The sequence below is a fragment of the Sminthopsis crassicaudata genome, chromosome 3, assembly GCF_048593235.1.
Source record: "Sminthopsis crassicaudata isolate SCR6 chromosome 3, ASM4859323v1, whole genome shotgun sequence".
Lineage (NCBI taxonomy): Eukaryota > Metazoa > Chordata > Mammalia > Dasyuromorphia > Dasyuridae > Sminthopsis > Sminthopsis crassicaudata.
In genome coordinates, this window is record NC_133619.1 from 169,526,375 (window position 1) to 169,543,937 (window position 17,563).

The 17,563-nt window shown below is 33.6% G+C and overlaps 1 protein-coding gene across 1 annotated transcript in view; it reads right to left on the bottom strand.

The window, feature by feature from the left end:
• Positions 1 to 17,563, bottom strand: part of ANKRD10 (ankyrin repeat domain 10) — a 55,858-nt gene that overhangs the window by 4,473 nt on the left and 33,822 nt on the right. The window contains exon 5 of the mRNA XM_074299546.1: positions 2,176 to 2,271. Within this exon, the coding sequence (XP_074155647.1) occupies positions 2,176 to 2,271 (96 nt within the window). The remainder of the gene's footprint in view (positions 1 to 2,175; positions 2,272 to 17,563) is intronic.

The following is a 17,563-nucleotide window of genomic DNA, read 5'->3' on the forward strand; positions in this document are numbered from 1 at the left end:
ACATACACAGCCCGGATTTTGCCTTATGGCGGATCTGCTTTAAGATGCAGCCTCCAGGAATGCATGGCATCTAAAAGCGGGGCCCACCTGTACCAGAGTGATCTTGTTATAGCAGGGTCTCACCTATACAGGTGTACCTCGCTTTAAGCCAACCCAATATATGAAAATCCAGATTTACACAAAGAAATAAATTAGGGGGCAAGTATTTACTTTAAAAAGGATTCACAATAAGATTCCTTCAGGTAGTAAGCCCCTCCCAGCAATTTAAAAAGTAAAAATTTGATTTATACACTTTTTAGGAATGCATCCATCTACTGCATAAAGTGAGGTAGATCTGTAACATTCCCACTGGCACAGACCTTAAAGGGCAGCATTCTAGCAAGGCTTTTGTTTAGAAGTATAATATACTTAAAAATATAAACACTAAAAGAATACATTTCAAGTGGCTACTTTATTTATAAAGTTAAATTAGACTAGCTGGAAGTTTTATTAATTAAAATAAGAGGGCAGAATTTGGTTCATTTTTCTAAATAAGTCCCTGAACCTTTAAAGTGAGCTGTGAAAGATTAATTATTGCTTTTTAAAAAAAGGTGAAAATCAAAATTTATTACTGTTTTAGAATTTTTTTAAGATGTCAGAGGCTAACAATTACAACTGATAAAAAATAATATGCCTATGGCACAAAGCTGAGCAGGCTTTTTGTCTCTACTCTGAAATGGGCTTGAACTATGAGAATTATTTATAATTTCAACAAAGTAAACTGCTAGGAAGTCCCATAGGAACAGAACAGCTGAAGGTCAATAAATTTAACTTTTAAGTTTGTTCCACTGCTTTTCTTTTTTAAAATTTTGCTTTATGGAGTAGCTTTGGTATTTACCCATTTGCCTGGTTATATAGGTCTTAACTGCAAGTAAACTTGCCTACTATCTTAATTAAAGCATCATCCATTTGGAAGTCCCTATTTATTTACTCTTTAAAAAAAACAACAAATAGGTTTCTAGAATTTTAGATTATTTAGTAACAAGATATTTCCACCTATAGGAACTATTTACTAATATACTTGTATGGCTTTCCTTTAGTTTAGATGTTTGAAAACATCATATTTCATTTCCAAAAGGGTATGTATATGTGTATATGTATATATATATATACACACACATACATACATATATATTACATATATATGTACATGTGCTTTTTTTTTAAGTTTACTTTTTAAAATGGCTTTCATGTTAATTCAGAAAACAAAATATCTATTCTATTATTCCCCAAAGATTCACTTGGCATATAGAAAAACAATATTAATAATAAAAATTAGTTTCCATTTCTAAGCATAGCATTAAATTAATAAAACTGTTGTAATCTTTTCCTTTCAAGTACATTGAAAGGCTAAAAGCTTTTAATTAAACTAACATGACACACTATATCTGTGATAATTCATTTTTAAAATGTTCTAGAATTACTATTAAGAAATTAATCTGTTGCTATTTGAAATGTCAAAATGTGAATATTTAACTCTTATGACAGTTTTAAGCTGAAGAAATCAGGCATTTAAAAAAAAACTTAAGACAGTTTACAAACAATTTTAAAGAGTTTTTTCCCCCTCTTTTTAACTTAGGTTTATATTTTAGCTAAATATGTTTATTTCATGTTTTACTTTACTGATCAAACCTCTAGCAATTCCTAGCTATTAGCATAACTATCTTTATAGCTATTTCTATTAAGGTACACATTACTCTAAAAACACAAGTACACTATATGTGAGAAGAAAAACTATTTCAAAGCTAAAAAAAATTAAAACTCTTTAAAAAGATAAAGAAGGCACATTAAATTTATGCTCAAAGCAAAATAGGAAGAGTGACTTCATAATTATTGTATATATATCCACATTGTGTGTGTCAAGAAATGTTTCCTTGTGTCTACAAACACCCAAAAGAACGGGCATTAGAGTAATACAAGTCTCCAAGACACTGGACAACAATGTTGAAAAATTTAAAGAAACTTTTGTATCTCAGAAATAATATGCATACTGATTCTTACAACGACAAGGGGTTTGCATTGATGTAACTGTATAAATTTCTATCTCTTTTGGTCCAATAGAACCACTCTCCTGTTGTTTGATGTCTTCAACCATTTGAATGTTGTTGCAGTTAACAGGAAACTGTCCACTCCCACCTGATACAACAGCAAACTCTCTATCAATGTGCATACTGTCAGGATCATCATCAGCTTCTCCGTTCACTTGTGGCATAGAGCAAACAAAGCTCTGAGCTTTTGAAGAAAACAAAAAACAAAACAAACAAAAAAAAAAAAACAAACAAAAAGAAAACACCAAAACATGATTTTAGGTTATTTTGCACATATAAAGGAAAACATCTAGATAAATACTCTAATCCCATATTTTCAAAGCAAAGTAGTTAAAAGCCTAACATAATATAAAATAAATTGATATTACCCTTCCCTTTCTGTCTTTATTTTTCCCTCCTTCTGGAAATGCACATGAAAAGCTGTTTATGTAGCAGTCAATCTACATCACATGGCAGATTTTTTTAGCAAATAATTTAATAAATGAAACTTAAAAACTTCTTGGAACTAGCAATACCCATTTAAGTTCTATTTGATAATCTATTCCATTTGAAGCATACTGTGTTTCCACACTGAATTTTTTATTTCAAGAGAAACATGCATAACTTTAAATATTCAACAGAAACAGTGATATATTTAAACTCCTCCCATCATTGAAATGAATGAAAATTTTTAGCGCACAAGAATTACTTAATGATTAATACAAAGTATTTTGAAATTCCTATATTTTTACTTTTAATGTTGAAAAAACTGAGAGGTCCAGGAGTTAGGATAAGCTAAAACTTCCAAATGAGTCAATGTTTAGGAGTGACTACTGAATTTCAATCAAGATTGTACAATGTGTCACCAAACAAGAACATTCAGCATTTTATGTACCACCCCCCCCCCACCTTATACCTTGTGAAGTAAGTCCTATAGGTATTGTCAGTTCCATTTTTACATTTAAAGAAGATATTTTCCTTTGGTTACAAACTATCACAAGAAATGTGATCCCAAACTCTCCTGCCTCAGTCCAGTGTTCTATTATAGCCTGTTACCTTTCAACTAATAATGCCTTCCCCTCTATTGGTTAGGTCTTTATCTATTTGTGAAAATCACATAGATTCCTCACAGGTACATGTGTGAGTACAACTGTTTTGACCTAGAAAAGTTAACTAGAAGCTAGCAAAATATGGACTGGTCATAAGCAATTTCTTACATATAAACCATATGAAAAAAGTTAACCATTCTTTGTGTTAAATAGAATTCCTGTAAAGTACAGTAACAAATGCTATATAACTATAATGAGCAAACTTGACCCTGAAAAAAATATGAGAAGGCACCTTACTCCCTTCTTTACAGAATTAGGAGATTATATTTGTGGAACACTCAGATTTTACTGATATGTTGGTTTGTTTTGCCAAATCCTTTTTTTTTTTCCTTTTCTTTTAAAAATCCTATTATACCTGATAACTCTCTGAGTAAGGAGAAGAAAAAAGGAAATGCTGATAAATAGAAATGATATATAAACAAGAGGTCAACTTTAAAAAATATTTAGTGTATTAGGAATAGATACAAGTTTCAAAAACATGGGAGGGAAAAAAAATCTTACATAGTCAATGCTGTTGTAACATTGGAAAACACATGAATCAGTTAAGCAAAGCATAGGCAGCAATGTAATAGCAGTTTCAAATTATCCCCAAGACTATAATGAAATCAATGTGCAAATAGTCTTAATGAATCAGAAACAAGAATTGCATATTATACCAAAGAAACAAGAAAGGAACTGCAGAGAAATCTTCCACAGATACCCAAATAAGGTACATGGTAGGAGAAAAAAGTTATTTCTTATTTTATAAGTTGCTGAAAAAATATGAAAATTTAAGTTATGTTCAAGTTGTGGGGTGGAAAAATGAGGTTAAGAAAAAAACTGACTTTGCATTTATATAGAGTTAGAACATTCTTAAATATTTTTAAAGACCAAAATTATAGATTGACTCTGTCTTTCCCACACTCCTCTTCCCCTCCTCCCAACAGATGAACAACAGATCCTGGAGAAGAAAGTGTTCCAAGTGTCTGACACAATATACTTTATAAGGGCTTTTCATTCTTAAATAAAGCATTTGCAATACAATAAGTCATACTGCAAATCCAAGCAACCTGTAGTTTTATGTTTTCTTAGTAAAATGTAAATTACTCATCAGAAATGGGTTAAATAGGCAAGAGCACATATATACCACAAAAGGTATAGCACCCTTCAAAATCTATAAAGAAATAAGGGAGAAAGGATGGGTGGACCAGGAAGCAAAGGATGAGGAAAGAAGACCTGGGAAATAACCAGGTTGGAGCAGGGGAGGGGAAGGAGGGGAGCTAATAGAAAGGCAAGTTAGGAACAGAATTAAAGCAGGTGGCAGGGATAGGAAAGTTATATGTATGTGTGTATGTATGTATGTATCTATCTATCTATAAATAGATCCTTTCTTAACTAAAAATGGACAGAATTTCCAGAATAGCTCAAGACAAAAGAAACGTTAAGAAAATATAAGCCTCAGGAACAAACACTGGCAGCAGTGTTTGTGTGGCTATAGAATGGAATACAGGTATATGAAAGCACTGCTAACAATTGAAGCATATTTTTACAGAACACTTTGAAAAGAGAATTTTCAATAGGAGATTCACGTAAAGAAATTAAAGTACACTCAAGGTGCTGGCAATACTTAGGTATCATTTTAAGAACGCTGAGTTATGCTAGTCTAGACGTCTTCTGTCATGTAGAATTTCATATTTGTTAAGCCTTCCTTCTAACAAAGAATTAAAATTAATTACATTATGATCTTTCAAGGCCCTACTCTGCTCTTTGAAACTTAAGCAGTTTCAGGTTAGAAACATACAAAATACAAAAAACCAAAACAATGCTAAAGCCTTAGTCATAGGTCAAATCCATTATAGGAGATTCTACTATGTTACATTCCCCCTCCCCCACTCCCACTTTTCAATACTCACTAGCATATGTATTATATCTATTAGAAGAAAAGCTGTGGCCTTTACTCATACTGCTCTAATTTTAATAATAAAGAAAGCTTTTAGCAAGTTTCCAGTCTATTTTTCAAAAATCGCTCAAGCATGAAAATCATACATATGTTCAAATATCAAAGGGTAGGATTTTAACTATTTGTTTCCATCAACTTTTTACCAATCATATTTCATAGACACCTAACTTTGGTGTTGTAGTGTTAAATGTTCTTTACTCATTGAAAGATGCTTTATGCCATTTCATCAAAAAAAAAAAGATATATTTTAAAATCATTCTCAGAAACTTAAGGAAATCATAAAGATTTCCTTTTTTTATCATCAGAAAAATAACTTTAAATGACATGTGAAGATACATATATGCAAAAAACCCAAGACTTTCTCACTAAATGTTTGAAAAGATCTAACAATGAAAATAATGGAACTGGAAGTATTTCATATCTTGGTATTTTTTAACTGCAGAAATTATGATGTGAAGTGGCATAGCACTGAGTTAAAAGTGCTAAACTTAAAAGTCAATGGGAACTTTTCAATCATTGTTTCTCATCTCTAAAACAAATAGCACCTACCTCATAGAATTGTTTCAGGGGGATCAAATGAGATATGTGAAGCATATTGTAATCCTTAGAAGTGCCAGCTATTACTAATGAACAACAAATATTATGTATGCTCTAAGTTGAACAGTTGTCTGGATCAACAAGCATATAGAGAGCAATACTCTAAAATCTAATCTCAAATGATTTGGCTATTCCCTCCAGTGACACAAGACTGCAACCCATCCATAACAACCCATTTATCCCACCTCTGCACACAAGGTGCTAAACATTATTTTCTATGATTAGAAAGATACAACTGAAGTGCAGACTATCTGTGAAGTAGCTCATCTCTCTATTTTCTATCCTATTAAAAGACATTTTTTATTCCAGTGATCTCTGGAAAATTTTCCTTCATTACTTTGTAGCCTGCTCATATTCACTATTGCCCTCTGTGTGAGACAAAAATACTTTACGAATATAATATTCCATTTCACACTTACAACAATGGAGAATAAAGTGTGTTGGAAAGATGGACCTTCATTTCTAGGGAAAGTTTGGGGTCATTAGAGTTCTGTAATAAATTTAAAGCAATTCACCTTGTTATGAAATAATAGAGGAGTACAGGAACACCCCACTTGAAGGAGCAATGCTATCCTTTTCCTGTTCAATTCTGGCCTAACCCCTTATCCATGTAAACTGATTTTGTAACATATAACACACCTGCCTGCAAATGCTATATTTTGGGCAAAAGACATTTTTGATTTGTTACAAAACTCTTTCTAAGAGGCCAGACAATTTTCCTGGCCCTGACACAAAGAACATAAGATCATTTACAGAACAGGAACATCTACAGAGAACTACTTTTCAACTTAGCTCTGTACTAAATCTCCACCAGAGTGGCAAACAATTTCCTTTTTTTATACTTTAGATCTAGTATTTATGACACTGGGTTGTGGATACAAAGATTATTGAAGTTGTGAAATATCAAATATGTGAGGCTACATTTGAGCTCTGGTCTTCCTTATTCTAGGGCTGGGATTCTTTCTCACTGTGCCACCAGTTGTCCCTCAGACTTTTTATAAATGAGTATATTAATACATGACAATGATGTCTTGGTCATCTTTTCCAGTATTAATGATTTTCTACATTTTAATCTATTCTTTAGATCCCTTAATATAGTCATATATGTCACTGCCCACATGGATTCCATGTATTTGTTCCATTACAACTGCTTTTCCTCATCTTTATTTTCTTTATATTTCCAAGTGTAATTGGGATTGTGATAGCTTTACTGTCCTTGACAGTAAAAAGCTATTTTTAAAAATTGCAGGTTTTTTCCATTGTTGTTCTATTGGTTTCCATCTTTAAATGCCCTGAGGATGACTGCTTGGTTGGCTCTCTGACTTCAAATGAACAAAGTATTTTTTAGAAACACCTACAGTTTTAAAGGTGGGTTAAAAGTTTCTGCTCTCAAAAAGCTCCAATTCTAAGATATTCAAATAGCAAAAGATAAGAGGTGTATTTTGCTTTGGAATCTTATGATTTTATTGGATGACAATATAGGGGAGTTGATGACCACCACTTGATCTGATTAGTATTTAAAAAAACCAAAGAAGTGTGGGTATATGTGGTCAGTGGCAAAAAAGTTGTTAAGATGATCTAGCTGGGTAGTGTTAAGTTTACCTCCCGAGGATGAGAATTCTACAGATGAACAGGTTGCATAGTCTTAACTTATTTTGCCTATTATTTTTCTGATTTGGGCAGCAATACTACTCATTTCTAAAGCTATATAAGTAAGTTTATATTTTACATGAGTCTTCCTTGGCCACCATTACTACTTTGCTTAATAGTACATATAAAATGGTGTCAATTTTGCTTCTGTTGTCCATTATCCATTTTCGACTACAAAAAGCATGTTTTTAATTCTCACTTTTTACTAAGGCAGGCAACAAGGAGGCAATTTAACGATGAACAGAACATGAGTTCAGAATTCCCAAGGACAGATCAATAAACTATAGCTTTGGCAAAAGTATTGCTTTTTGAGCAATATTTGTAATATAGAAATCTCCTTATGTGACTTTAAAATGTATTACATTGATAAGCAAACTTAAAAACTTTGTGATTAAAAAAAAAAAACCTACTTGTAACATACCTAATCAAAATAAAACAAAAAAACCTAAGCACCTATCATTAAGTCAAACAACAAGATGGCCTACATTAACAAAAAGCATTTTTTCACAACCCATAGACTCCTGGGTCATCTCTCTGGGAAATTTCATCACTTTCCAGGAGTTTAACTATTAACTCTATGCATGACTCCAAAACCTGTACATACAGTCCTTATTTCTTATGAATTCTCTTGTTACTTTCCACTGCTCATTTGCCAGTTCTACTTAGATATTCCATAGGTACCTCAACCTCTAACCATGTCAAAATGGAACCCCTAAAACTTTTACAATTTTTTCTTAAGAGGACCATCATTCTTCCTGTCACTGAATTTTGCAACCTAGAAATTCTTTTTCATTTTCAACTTCCTAAGCAATCTTCATACATCAATTTTAAATTACCTACCATCTCAACATTTGACATTCTCTTTACTGCTAATAAAACCATCCTTCTCTAGGCTTTCTTTGTAACCTCTTTCTTAGACTACTGAAATAGCCTAACTGATCTCTTTTCTAACCACATTATGAAATTATTCAAAACTGGTATACTAAAAGAAAACTTACAAAGTCCCTTCCTTTAAAGAACCACTTCTTTCAGGAAGGTTAGACAAATATGAAAAAACATAGTAATGTGGGGAGGTAAAAAAGTAATCCAAGTTGAGAAAATCAATCAGAAGCTTTCCAAAGAAGGTTGTGATTTATCTGGGCTTTGAAGGAAATTAAATAGATACAGAGTGGGGAAGTCTTCCTTCTAGATACAGTAATCAGACAGGAGGTACAGTGCTTAAGTGCCACTTCCTTCAAGAGCCCTTTCTGGATGCCCTTAAGGTTGTGTATCTCCTACCTATTTTGTGTTCACTTAGTAATCTGTAGACATGTGTAACCATATAGCAAAATATAAACTTGAAAGCAGGGACTTTTTACACATTTATATCCATAGCTCCTAGAACCCAGTACTTGATAGAAAAAGTACTTAAAGAGGGATAATAATAGCAGCTCCTCTCCAAGAATTTTAGAAGGATAAAATGAAGTATTTGTAAAGCAATTAATATGCCAGGATTGCAGGTCAGACACATATGCAGAAATGTCATTAAATAATTATCTAACCCTGAAGTCTCTCTATATAAGTCTGATCTCTAAGATTTATAAAATCTTGGCTTTAAAGGTTGAAGACCTTGGAAATCATTAAGTCCAGACCCCCTCACTTTACAGATAAGGAAACTGAAATGTCAAAATCAATTAAAACCAGGTAACGTAATTAGAAAGCACCTAAGGCAGAATTTGAACTCATCTTCCCAATTTACAATCCACTAAACTGCCTTTTCATCTCCAAAAATAAGACTAGAGCAGAGAGCTAAAAACCTTTCTTTTTCTATAAATCCAAGGCTATGCCAAAAAATAGCTTTTCTTTTTAAAAAGTTACTGTCTATGTAAGGATATTATTTATAAGTTCAACATGCTTAAGTTTACTACAGGAATCTGAGAATTATTTGAAGAAATACAATCTTACCTAATATAGAGAAGCAAAAAGGCTACTGTTCTCAAAGTCCTAAGCAAAAGAATTGTCTATAATAAAAATTGTCTGGTACCTGAATAGGTATTATTTAGATTTCTTATGTAAGATCAAAACATTCTGGATTCCGAGACTTTAAAATATATATCTATATCTATGATTTATTCTACAGTAAAATCGCAAAAAAACATATTTGGGGGACTTCCGGCTAAGATGGCGGCGTGGAGGCAGACAGCTGCTTGAGCTCCTCGCTTTCTCTCAGAACTTACTTCATGACAAGCCTCTGACTTAATGCTTGACCCAGAAAGAAATCCACAAATTATCACCAAGAGAAGACATCCTTGAGAGTCGCCAGAAAAGGTCTGTGTTTGTTCGGGGGAGGGTCAATCAGACTGGGCGCAGACTGAGGGCAGACAGCCAGAGCAAGACAGGCAGCTCACACAGCTCAGACTGGAGGGGGAGGGGTGTGATCTCTGCAGTTTCTGCGAAAGGGCTTTTGCCCCAGTGTGGATGCTCCGTCTTGGCAGCAAGCCAGGAGCCACGGAGAGGGTGTAAACACCGGAGGTGAAGATTAAAACCCCAGAAAGCCAGCGTCTCTCAGAGCCCGGCCACCCCCAACCCCCACCTGGACTGACTCGGTGCGTTCTCGGAGCCTCAGAGCGCAGACTCAGTACAGTCATTGCTGTTCTGTTAGTGGCTCTCTGCTGCCCTATCCCCAGTCTGTAGAGGAAGCCCATTAATAACATCCAGCCCTATCCCCCGCAAAACAGACCAATTGCTTCTCTTGTCAGTTTGTTTTCTTTGATTCTGACAAAATGAATAAAAAATTCAAAAGGGCTCTAACCATTGACAGCTTTTGTGTGGAGAGGGAGCAGACTTCAAATGCTGAGGAGACTAGGAACAGAATGTCCCCAGATGTATCCCCTGGGAGGGATATAAGCTGCTCCTCAATACAAAAGAACCTCATAGAGGAAATAAAAAAGGCTCTCACAAGAGAGCTGGAAGAGAAATGGGAAAAGGAAAGGGAAGCTTGGCAAGAGAGCCTGGAGAAGTCATCCCATGCATTCAAAGACAGAATGGATAAAGAAATCAAATCATTGAGAAACAAGATTAGTGAGCTGGAAAAGGTAAACAACTCCAAGGAAAACAGGATTAGTGAGCTGGAAAAAGAAATCAGCTCTCTAAAAAATAAAATGGATAAAATGGAAAAAAATTCCATAGAAGATAAAAACTCAATTGGACAATTACAAAGAGATATAAAAAAAGTGAGTGAAGAAAATACATCATTGAAAATTAGACTGGAACAAGTAGAAATGAATGACTCAAGGAGAAACCAAGAGGGAGTCAAGCAAAACCAGAGAAATGAAACAATTGAAAAGACTGTCAAGTACCTTACCAGAAAGACAACAGACCTGGAAAACAGATCCAGGAGAGACAATTTGAGAATAATCGGACTCCCTGAAAAATGGGAGGAAAAAAAGAGCTTGGACACCATTTTCGAGGAAATTATCAAAGAGAACTGCCCAGACGTTTTAGAAACAGAGGGTAAAATAGACATTGAGAAAATTCATCGATCACCTACTGAAAGGGACCCTAAAATCAAAACGCCAAGAAATATAGTGGCCAAGTTCAAGAACCATCAGACAAAGGAAAAGATATTGGAAGCTGCTAGAAAAAAACAATTCAGATATGGAGGATCCACAATAAGGATAACACAGGATCTAGCAGCGTCCACATTAAAAGAACGCAGGGCCTGGAACATGATATTCCGAAAGGCTAAGGAACTTGGTATGCAGCCAAGAATAACTTACCCAGCAAGAATGAGCATTGTTTTCCAGGGAAGAAGATGGACATTTAACGAAATAAATGAATTCCATCTATTTTTGATGAAAAAACCAGACCTACATAAGAGGTTTGATCTTCAAATACAGAACTCAAGAGACTTCTAAAAAAGGTAAAAAGAAATCTTGAGAACTATACTTCTGTCAAAAAAATATGTAAAGAACATATGTACAATTTGTCTTAGAAAATAGAGGTGGAAAGGAGATTATATCATAAAAAAGTACAAAGTGGTGGTACTACATCTCATGAAGAGGCAAAGGTAACCTATTATATCTGAGAGAAAGAAAGGAGGGAGATGAACATAGCGTGTATCAATAGACATATTCGATTTATGGTGAAACTTCTTCCACTTCATTGAAAAGTGAAAGGGAAGGAGTAAGCTAAGGGGAAGGGAATACAGTAATTTCGAGGAAAAGGGGTAAAATAAGGGGAGGATCTTTAAGGTGGGGGAGGGATCCTAAAAAGGGAGGGCTGTAAAAAGCAAGTGGTGTTTACCAGTTTAATACTGGATAGGAGGGTAAAAGGGAAGGAAAGGGGAAAAGCATAAGCAGGGGTTAATAGGATGGCAAGCAATATAGAATTAGTCCTTCTAACCATAAATGTGAATGGGGCAAACTGCCTCATAAAGAGGAAGCAGTTAGCAGACTGGATTAAAAGTCAGAATCCTACTATATGTTGTTTACAGGAAACACACCTGAAACAGGGTGAGACATTCAAACTAAAAGTAAAAGGGTGGAGCAGAATCTATTATGCTTCAGGCAAAACCAAAAAAGCAGGAGTAGCCATCCTCATCTCAGATCAAGCAAAAACAAAAATTGATCTAATTAAAAGAGATAAGGAAGGGCATTATATCCTGCTAAAGGGAAGCATCAATAGTGAAGCAGTATCAATATTAAACATGTATGCACCAAGTGGTGCAGCATCTAAATTCTTAAAAGAGAAATTAAGAGAGCTGCAAGAGGAAATAGATAGCAAAACTATAATAGTGGGAGATCTCAACCTTGCACTCTCAGAATTAGATAAATCAAACCACAAAATAAATAAGAAAGAAGTCAAAGAGGTAAATAGAATACTAGAAAAGTTTGATATGATAGATCTTTGGCGAAAGCTAAATGGAGACAGAAAGGAATATACTTTCTTCTCAGCAGTTCATGGAACCTATACAAAAATTGATCATATACTAGGGCATAAAAACCTCAAAATCAAATGCAGTAAGGCAGAAATAGTAAATGCATCCTTTTCAGACCATAATGCAATCAAAATAACATTTAATAAAAAGCCAGGGGAAAATAGACCAAAAAATAATTGGAAACTAAATAATCTTATACTAAAGAATGATTGGGTAAAACAGCAAATCATAGACATAATTAATAACTTCACCCAAGAAAATGACAATAATGAGACATCATACCAAAATGTGTGGGATACAGCCAAGGCAGTAATTAGGGGAAGTTTTATATCTCTACAGGCCTACCTGCATAAAATAGAGAAAGAGAGGGCCAACGAATTGGGTTTACAACTAAAATTGCTAGAAAAGGAACAAATTAAAAACCCCCAGACAAACACAAAACTTGAAATTCAAAAAATAAAAGGTGAGATTAATAAAATTGAAAGTAAAAAAACTATTGAATTAATTAATAAAACTAAGAGTTGGTTTTATGAAAAAACCAACAAAATAGACAAACCCTTAGTAAACCTGATTAAAAAAAGGAAAGAGAAAAAGCAAATTGATAGTCTTGAAAATGAAAAGGGTGAACTCACCACTAATGAAGAGGAAATTAGAACAATAGTTAGGAGCTACTTTGCTCAACTTTATGCCGATAAATTCGATAACTTAAATGAAATGGAAGAATACCTTCAAAAATATAGCTTGCCCAGATTAACAGAGGAAGAAGTAAGTAGTTTAAATAGTCCCATCTCAGAAAAAGAAATAGACCAAGCTATTAACCAACTTCCTAAGAAAAAGTCCCCAGGACCAGATGGATTTACAGGTGAATTCTACCAAACATTTAAAGAACAACTAACTCCAATGCTATGTAAACTATTTGAAAAAATAGGGATTGAAGGAGTCCTACCAAATTCCTTCTATGACACAGACATGGTACTGATACCTAAACCAGGTAGATCGAAAACTGAGAAAGAAAACTATAGACCAATTTCCTTAATGAATATTGATGCTAAAATCTTAAATAAGATATTAGCAAATAGACTTCAGAAAATCATCCCCAGGATAATACACTATGACCAAGTGGGATTTATACCAGGAATGCAGGGCTGGTTTAATATTAGGAAAACTATTAGTATAATTGACCATATTAATAATCAAATTAATAAAAACCATATGATCATCTCAATAGATGCAGAAAAGGCATTTGATAAAATCCAACATCCATTCCTACTAAAAACGCTTGAGAGTATAGGAATAAATGGACTATTCCTTAAAATAATAAGGAGCATATATTTAAAACCTTCAGTAAACATCATATGTAATGGTGATAAACTAGAACCTTTCCCTGTAAGATCAGGAGTGAAACAAGGTTGCCCACTATCACCATTACTATTCAATATAGTACTAGAAACTCTAGCCTTGGCAATAAGAGCCGAGAAAGAGATCCAAGGAATTAGAGTAGGAAATGAAGAAATCAAATTGTCACTTTTCGCAGATGACATGATGGTATACTTAGAGAACCCCAAAGACTCTGCTAAAAAGCTATTAGAAATAATTCAGAATTTTAGCAAAGTCGCAGGATACAAAATAAATCCACATAAATCCTCAGGATTTTTATACATTACCAACACAATCCAACAGCAAGAGATACAAAGAGAAATTCCATTCAAAATAACAGTCGATAGTATCAAATATTTGGGAATATATCTACCAAAGGAGAGTCAGGAATTATATGAGAAAAATTACAAAACACTTGCCACAAAAATAAAGTCAGATTTAAATAATTGGAAAGACATTCAATGTTCTTGGATAGGCCGAGCGAATATAATAAAGATGACAATACTCCCCAAACTAATCTATTTATTTAGTGCTATACCAATCAGACTCCCAAGAAACTATTTTAATGACCTAGAAAAAATAACAACAAAATTCATATGGAAGAATAAAAGGTCGAGAATTGCAAGGGAACTAATGAAAAAAAAGTCAGAGGAAGGTGGTCTAAGTGTACCTGATTTAAAGCTATATTATAAAGCAACAGTCACCAAAACCATTTGGTATTGGCTAAGAAATAGACTAGTTGATCAGTGGCATAGGTTAGGTTCACAGGACAAGATAGTGAATAAAAATAGCAATCTAATCTTTGACAAACCCAAAGATCCCCAATTTTGGGATAAGAATTCATTATTTGACAAAAACTGCTGGGAAAACTGGAAATTAGTATGGCAGAAACTAGGCATGGACCCACATTTAACACCACATACTAAGATTAGATCAAAATGGGTCCAAGATTTAGGCATAAAGAACGAAATCATAAATAAATTGGAGGAACATGGGATGGTTTACCTCTCAGACTTGTGGAGGAGGAAGGAGTTTGTGTCCAAGGGAGAACTAGAGACCATTATTGATCACAAAATAGAACATTTTGATTACACCAAATTAAAAAGTTTCTGCACAAACAAAACTAATGCAAACAAGATTAGAAGGGAAGTAACAAATTGGGAAAAAATTTTTACAGTTAAAGGTTCTGATAAAGGCCTCATCTCCAAAATATACAGAGAACTGACTTTAATTTATAAGAAATCAAGCCATTCTCCAATTGATAAATGGTCAAAGGATATGAACAGACAATTTTCAGATGATGAAATTAAAACTATTTCCACTCATATGAAAGAGTGTTCCAAATCACTATTGATCAGAGAAATGCAAATTAAGACAACTCTGAGGTATCATTACACACCTGTCAGATTGGCTAAAATGACAGGAACAAATAACGATGAATGTTGGAGGGGCTGTGGGAAAACTGGGACACTGATGCATTGTTGGTGGAGTTGTGAAAGAATCCAACCATTCTGGAGAGCAATCTGGAATTATGCCCAAAAAGTTATTAAAATGTGCATACCCTTTGACCCAGCCATACTACTACTGGGCTTATACCCCAAGGAACTACTAGAGAAGGGAAAGGGTCCTGTATGTGCCAAAATGTTTGTGGCAGCCCTTTTCATAGTGGCTAGAAGCTGGAAGATGAATGGATGTCCATCAATTGGAGAATGGTTGGGTAAACTATGGTATATGAATGTTATGGAATATTACTGTTCTATAAGAAATGACCAACAGGAGAAATACAGAGAGGCTTGGAGAGACTTACATCAACTGATGCTGAGTGAAACGAGCAGAACCAGAAGATCATTATACACTTCAACAATGATACTGTACGAGGATGTATGCTGATGGAAGTGGATTTCTTCAACATAGAGAAGAGCTAATCCAATTCCAATTGATTAATGATGGACAGAACCAGCTACATCCAGAAAAGGACTGGGAAATGAATGTAAACTGTTATTTTTACCTTCTGAATCCAATTCTTCCTGTGCAACAAAAAATTCGGTTCTACACACATATATTGTATCTAAATTATACTGTAATATATTTAACATATATAAGACTGCTTGCCATCAGGGGGAGGGGGTTGGGGGAGGAAGGGAAAAAATCTGAATAGAAGTAAGTGCAAGGGATAACGTTGTAAAAAAAATTACCCATGCATATGTACTGTCAAAAAATGTTATAATTATAAAATAAAATAAAAAAATTAAAAAAAAAAAAAAAAAAAAAACATATTTGGGAAAGGAGCTTTCAATCTTTGAATTATTTTCAATTTTGACAAGGAAATAAGCCTCCTGAGACTTATAAAATATATGCCATAGTTGGACAATAGGAGATTCATATGATCATTTATCTTTTTGTATATTGTTACTATGTTGTGAGGGAAGCATTTTGTAATTCATACTAATTATCAGAATATTTATTACAAGACTTTACATATAAAGTACAAAAGAACCCAATCTATTTTGCCAGATCAATGTTTGTCTGAAATTAATGTTTCTAAATCATACTTTACAATGGAATACACATTCCTTGCTGCTCTTTGGAACCAATAAGCACATTCACATAAAATCAGACACAAAAGTTTTAAAGATTGCTTTCAAAGATATTTCCAAAATTGCACAATTATCACTATTCTTATTCCACTACAATAAATTTTTATTTAAAAAATTATATCCATCTTATGTCCTGTTTGTGCATTAAAATCAACATATTCTAAAAGGAAGTTTCCCCCCCCCCCATGGTTTTTTTTTTTTTTTTTATTTTCACGGTGAGGGATTTCAACATAAGTAGTAGTGCACTGAGATTCTATAAAACAGAATAAAAGCACTGAAAATTCTATAAATCCTTAAGTTTAAGCCACCTAAATATCAACAAATAAACAAGCATTAAGCACATACATACACTATGTGCCCAAGACTGATAGAGGCACTAGATACAAAAAAGACAAATAAAAGCACCTATGCCTTCAAGGAAAAAAATTGTTGGTTCATAAAGTTAACTTTCAACCTTTTTTATTAAACGAGATTGGCTAGGTGAATTGTTTTTATCCTGCTTAAATGAAATCTGCCTCTAGAAAAAGTTAAAAGAATTTTTTTTAAGATCAACATTGTACTTATAAAAATAATGAACTAGAAGTATCAATTATTTTGTAAGCAGCCATTAACTTGGATATAAGACTGATTAACTACCTAAAATTGAAGACATATTGACCAAATAAAACAGCAGAAAAAATACCTGAAAAGGCTAATAATTTCATATTTAAAGAAAACTACTTTATTTCCCCTATCATAATAAGGTGTTCCTTCTTGGTTTGATATACATCACTGTAACATTTATGACTTTGTATATAACTGAAGTCTGGTTTTTCAAAATTCTGCGAATGGCATTCAACTGGGGCAAGAAACTATTTTTCAAAGATATAAAGAAACTGACCAATTTTAAAAAATATATTTTTAAATTTTTGCAGCAGTTTCTTTGAAATCCACCTACTCAGTAGAATTAAAATTTGTTCTATAGAATTCTGAATTCTATATGAAGAGGGTTCATCTGTCTTTTGGATGTCCTAAGTTCCTAGTCAATAAGGCAAAATATCAAAAAGTGGAAAAGATATTTTCATCTTCAAACCATTTGAAGCACCCAGGTAAGTAGATCATATTTAAAAGGAAAATAGTTGAATAAAATTAAATTGCAAGTAAGAGTAACTTATCTGAAATGCCCCTGAACTTTATCCTGTAGTAAAATAGGACATTTTGCGATAACCCAAATAACTCAAAATATGTCGATAGACAAATATGCTACTGCTAAAAAAAAAGTTATCTCCTCAAAAGTTAGTTGTTTAGCCCAGATTCCTCTTTATTTACAT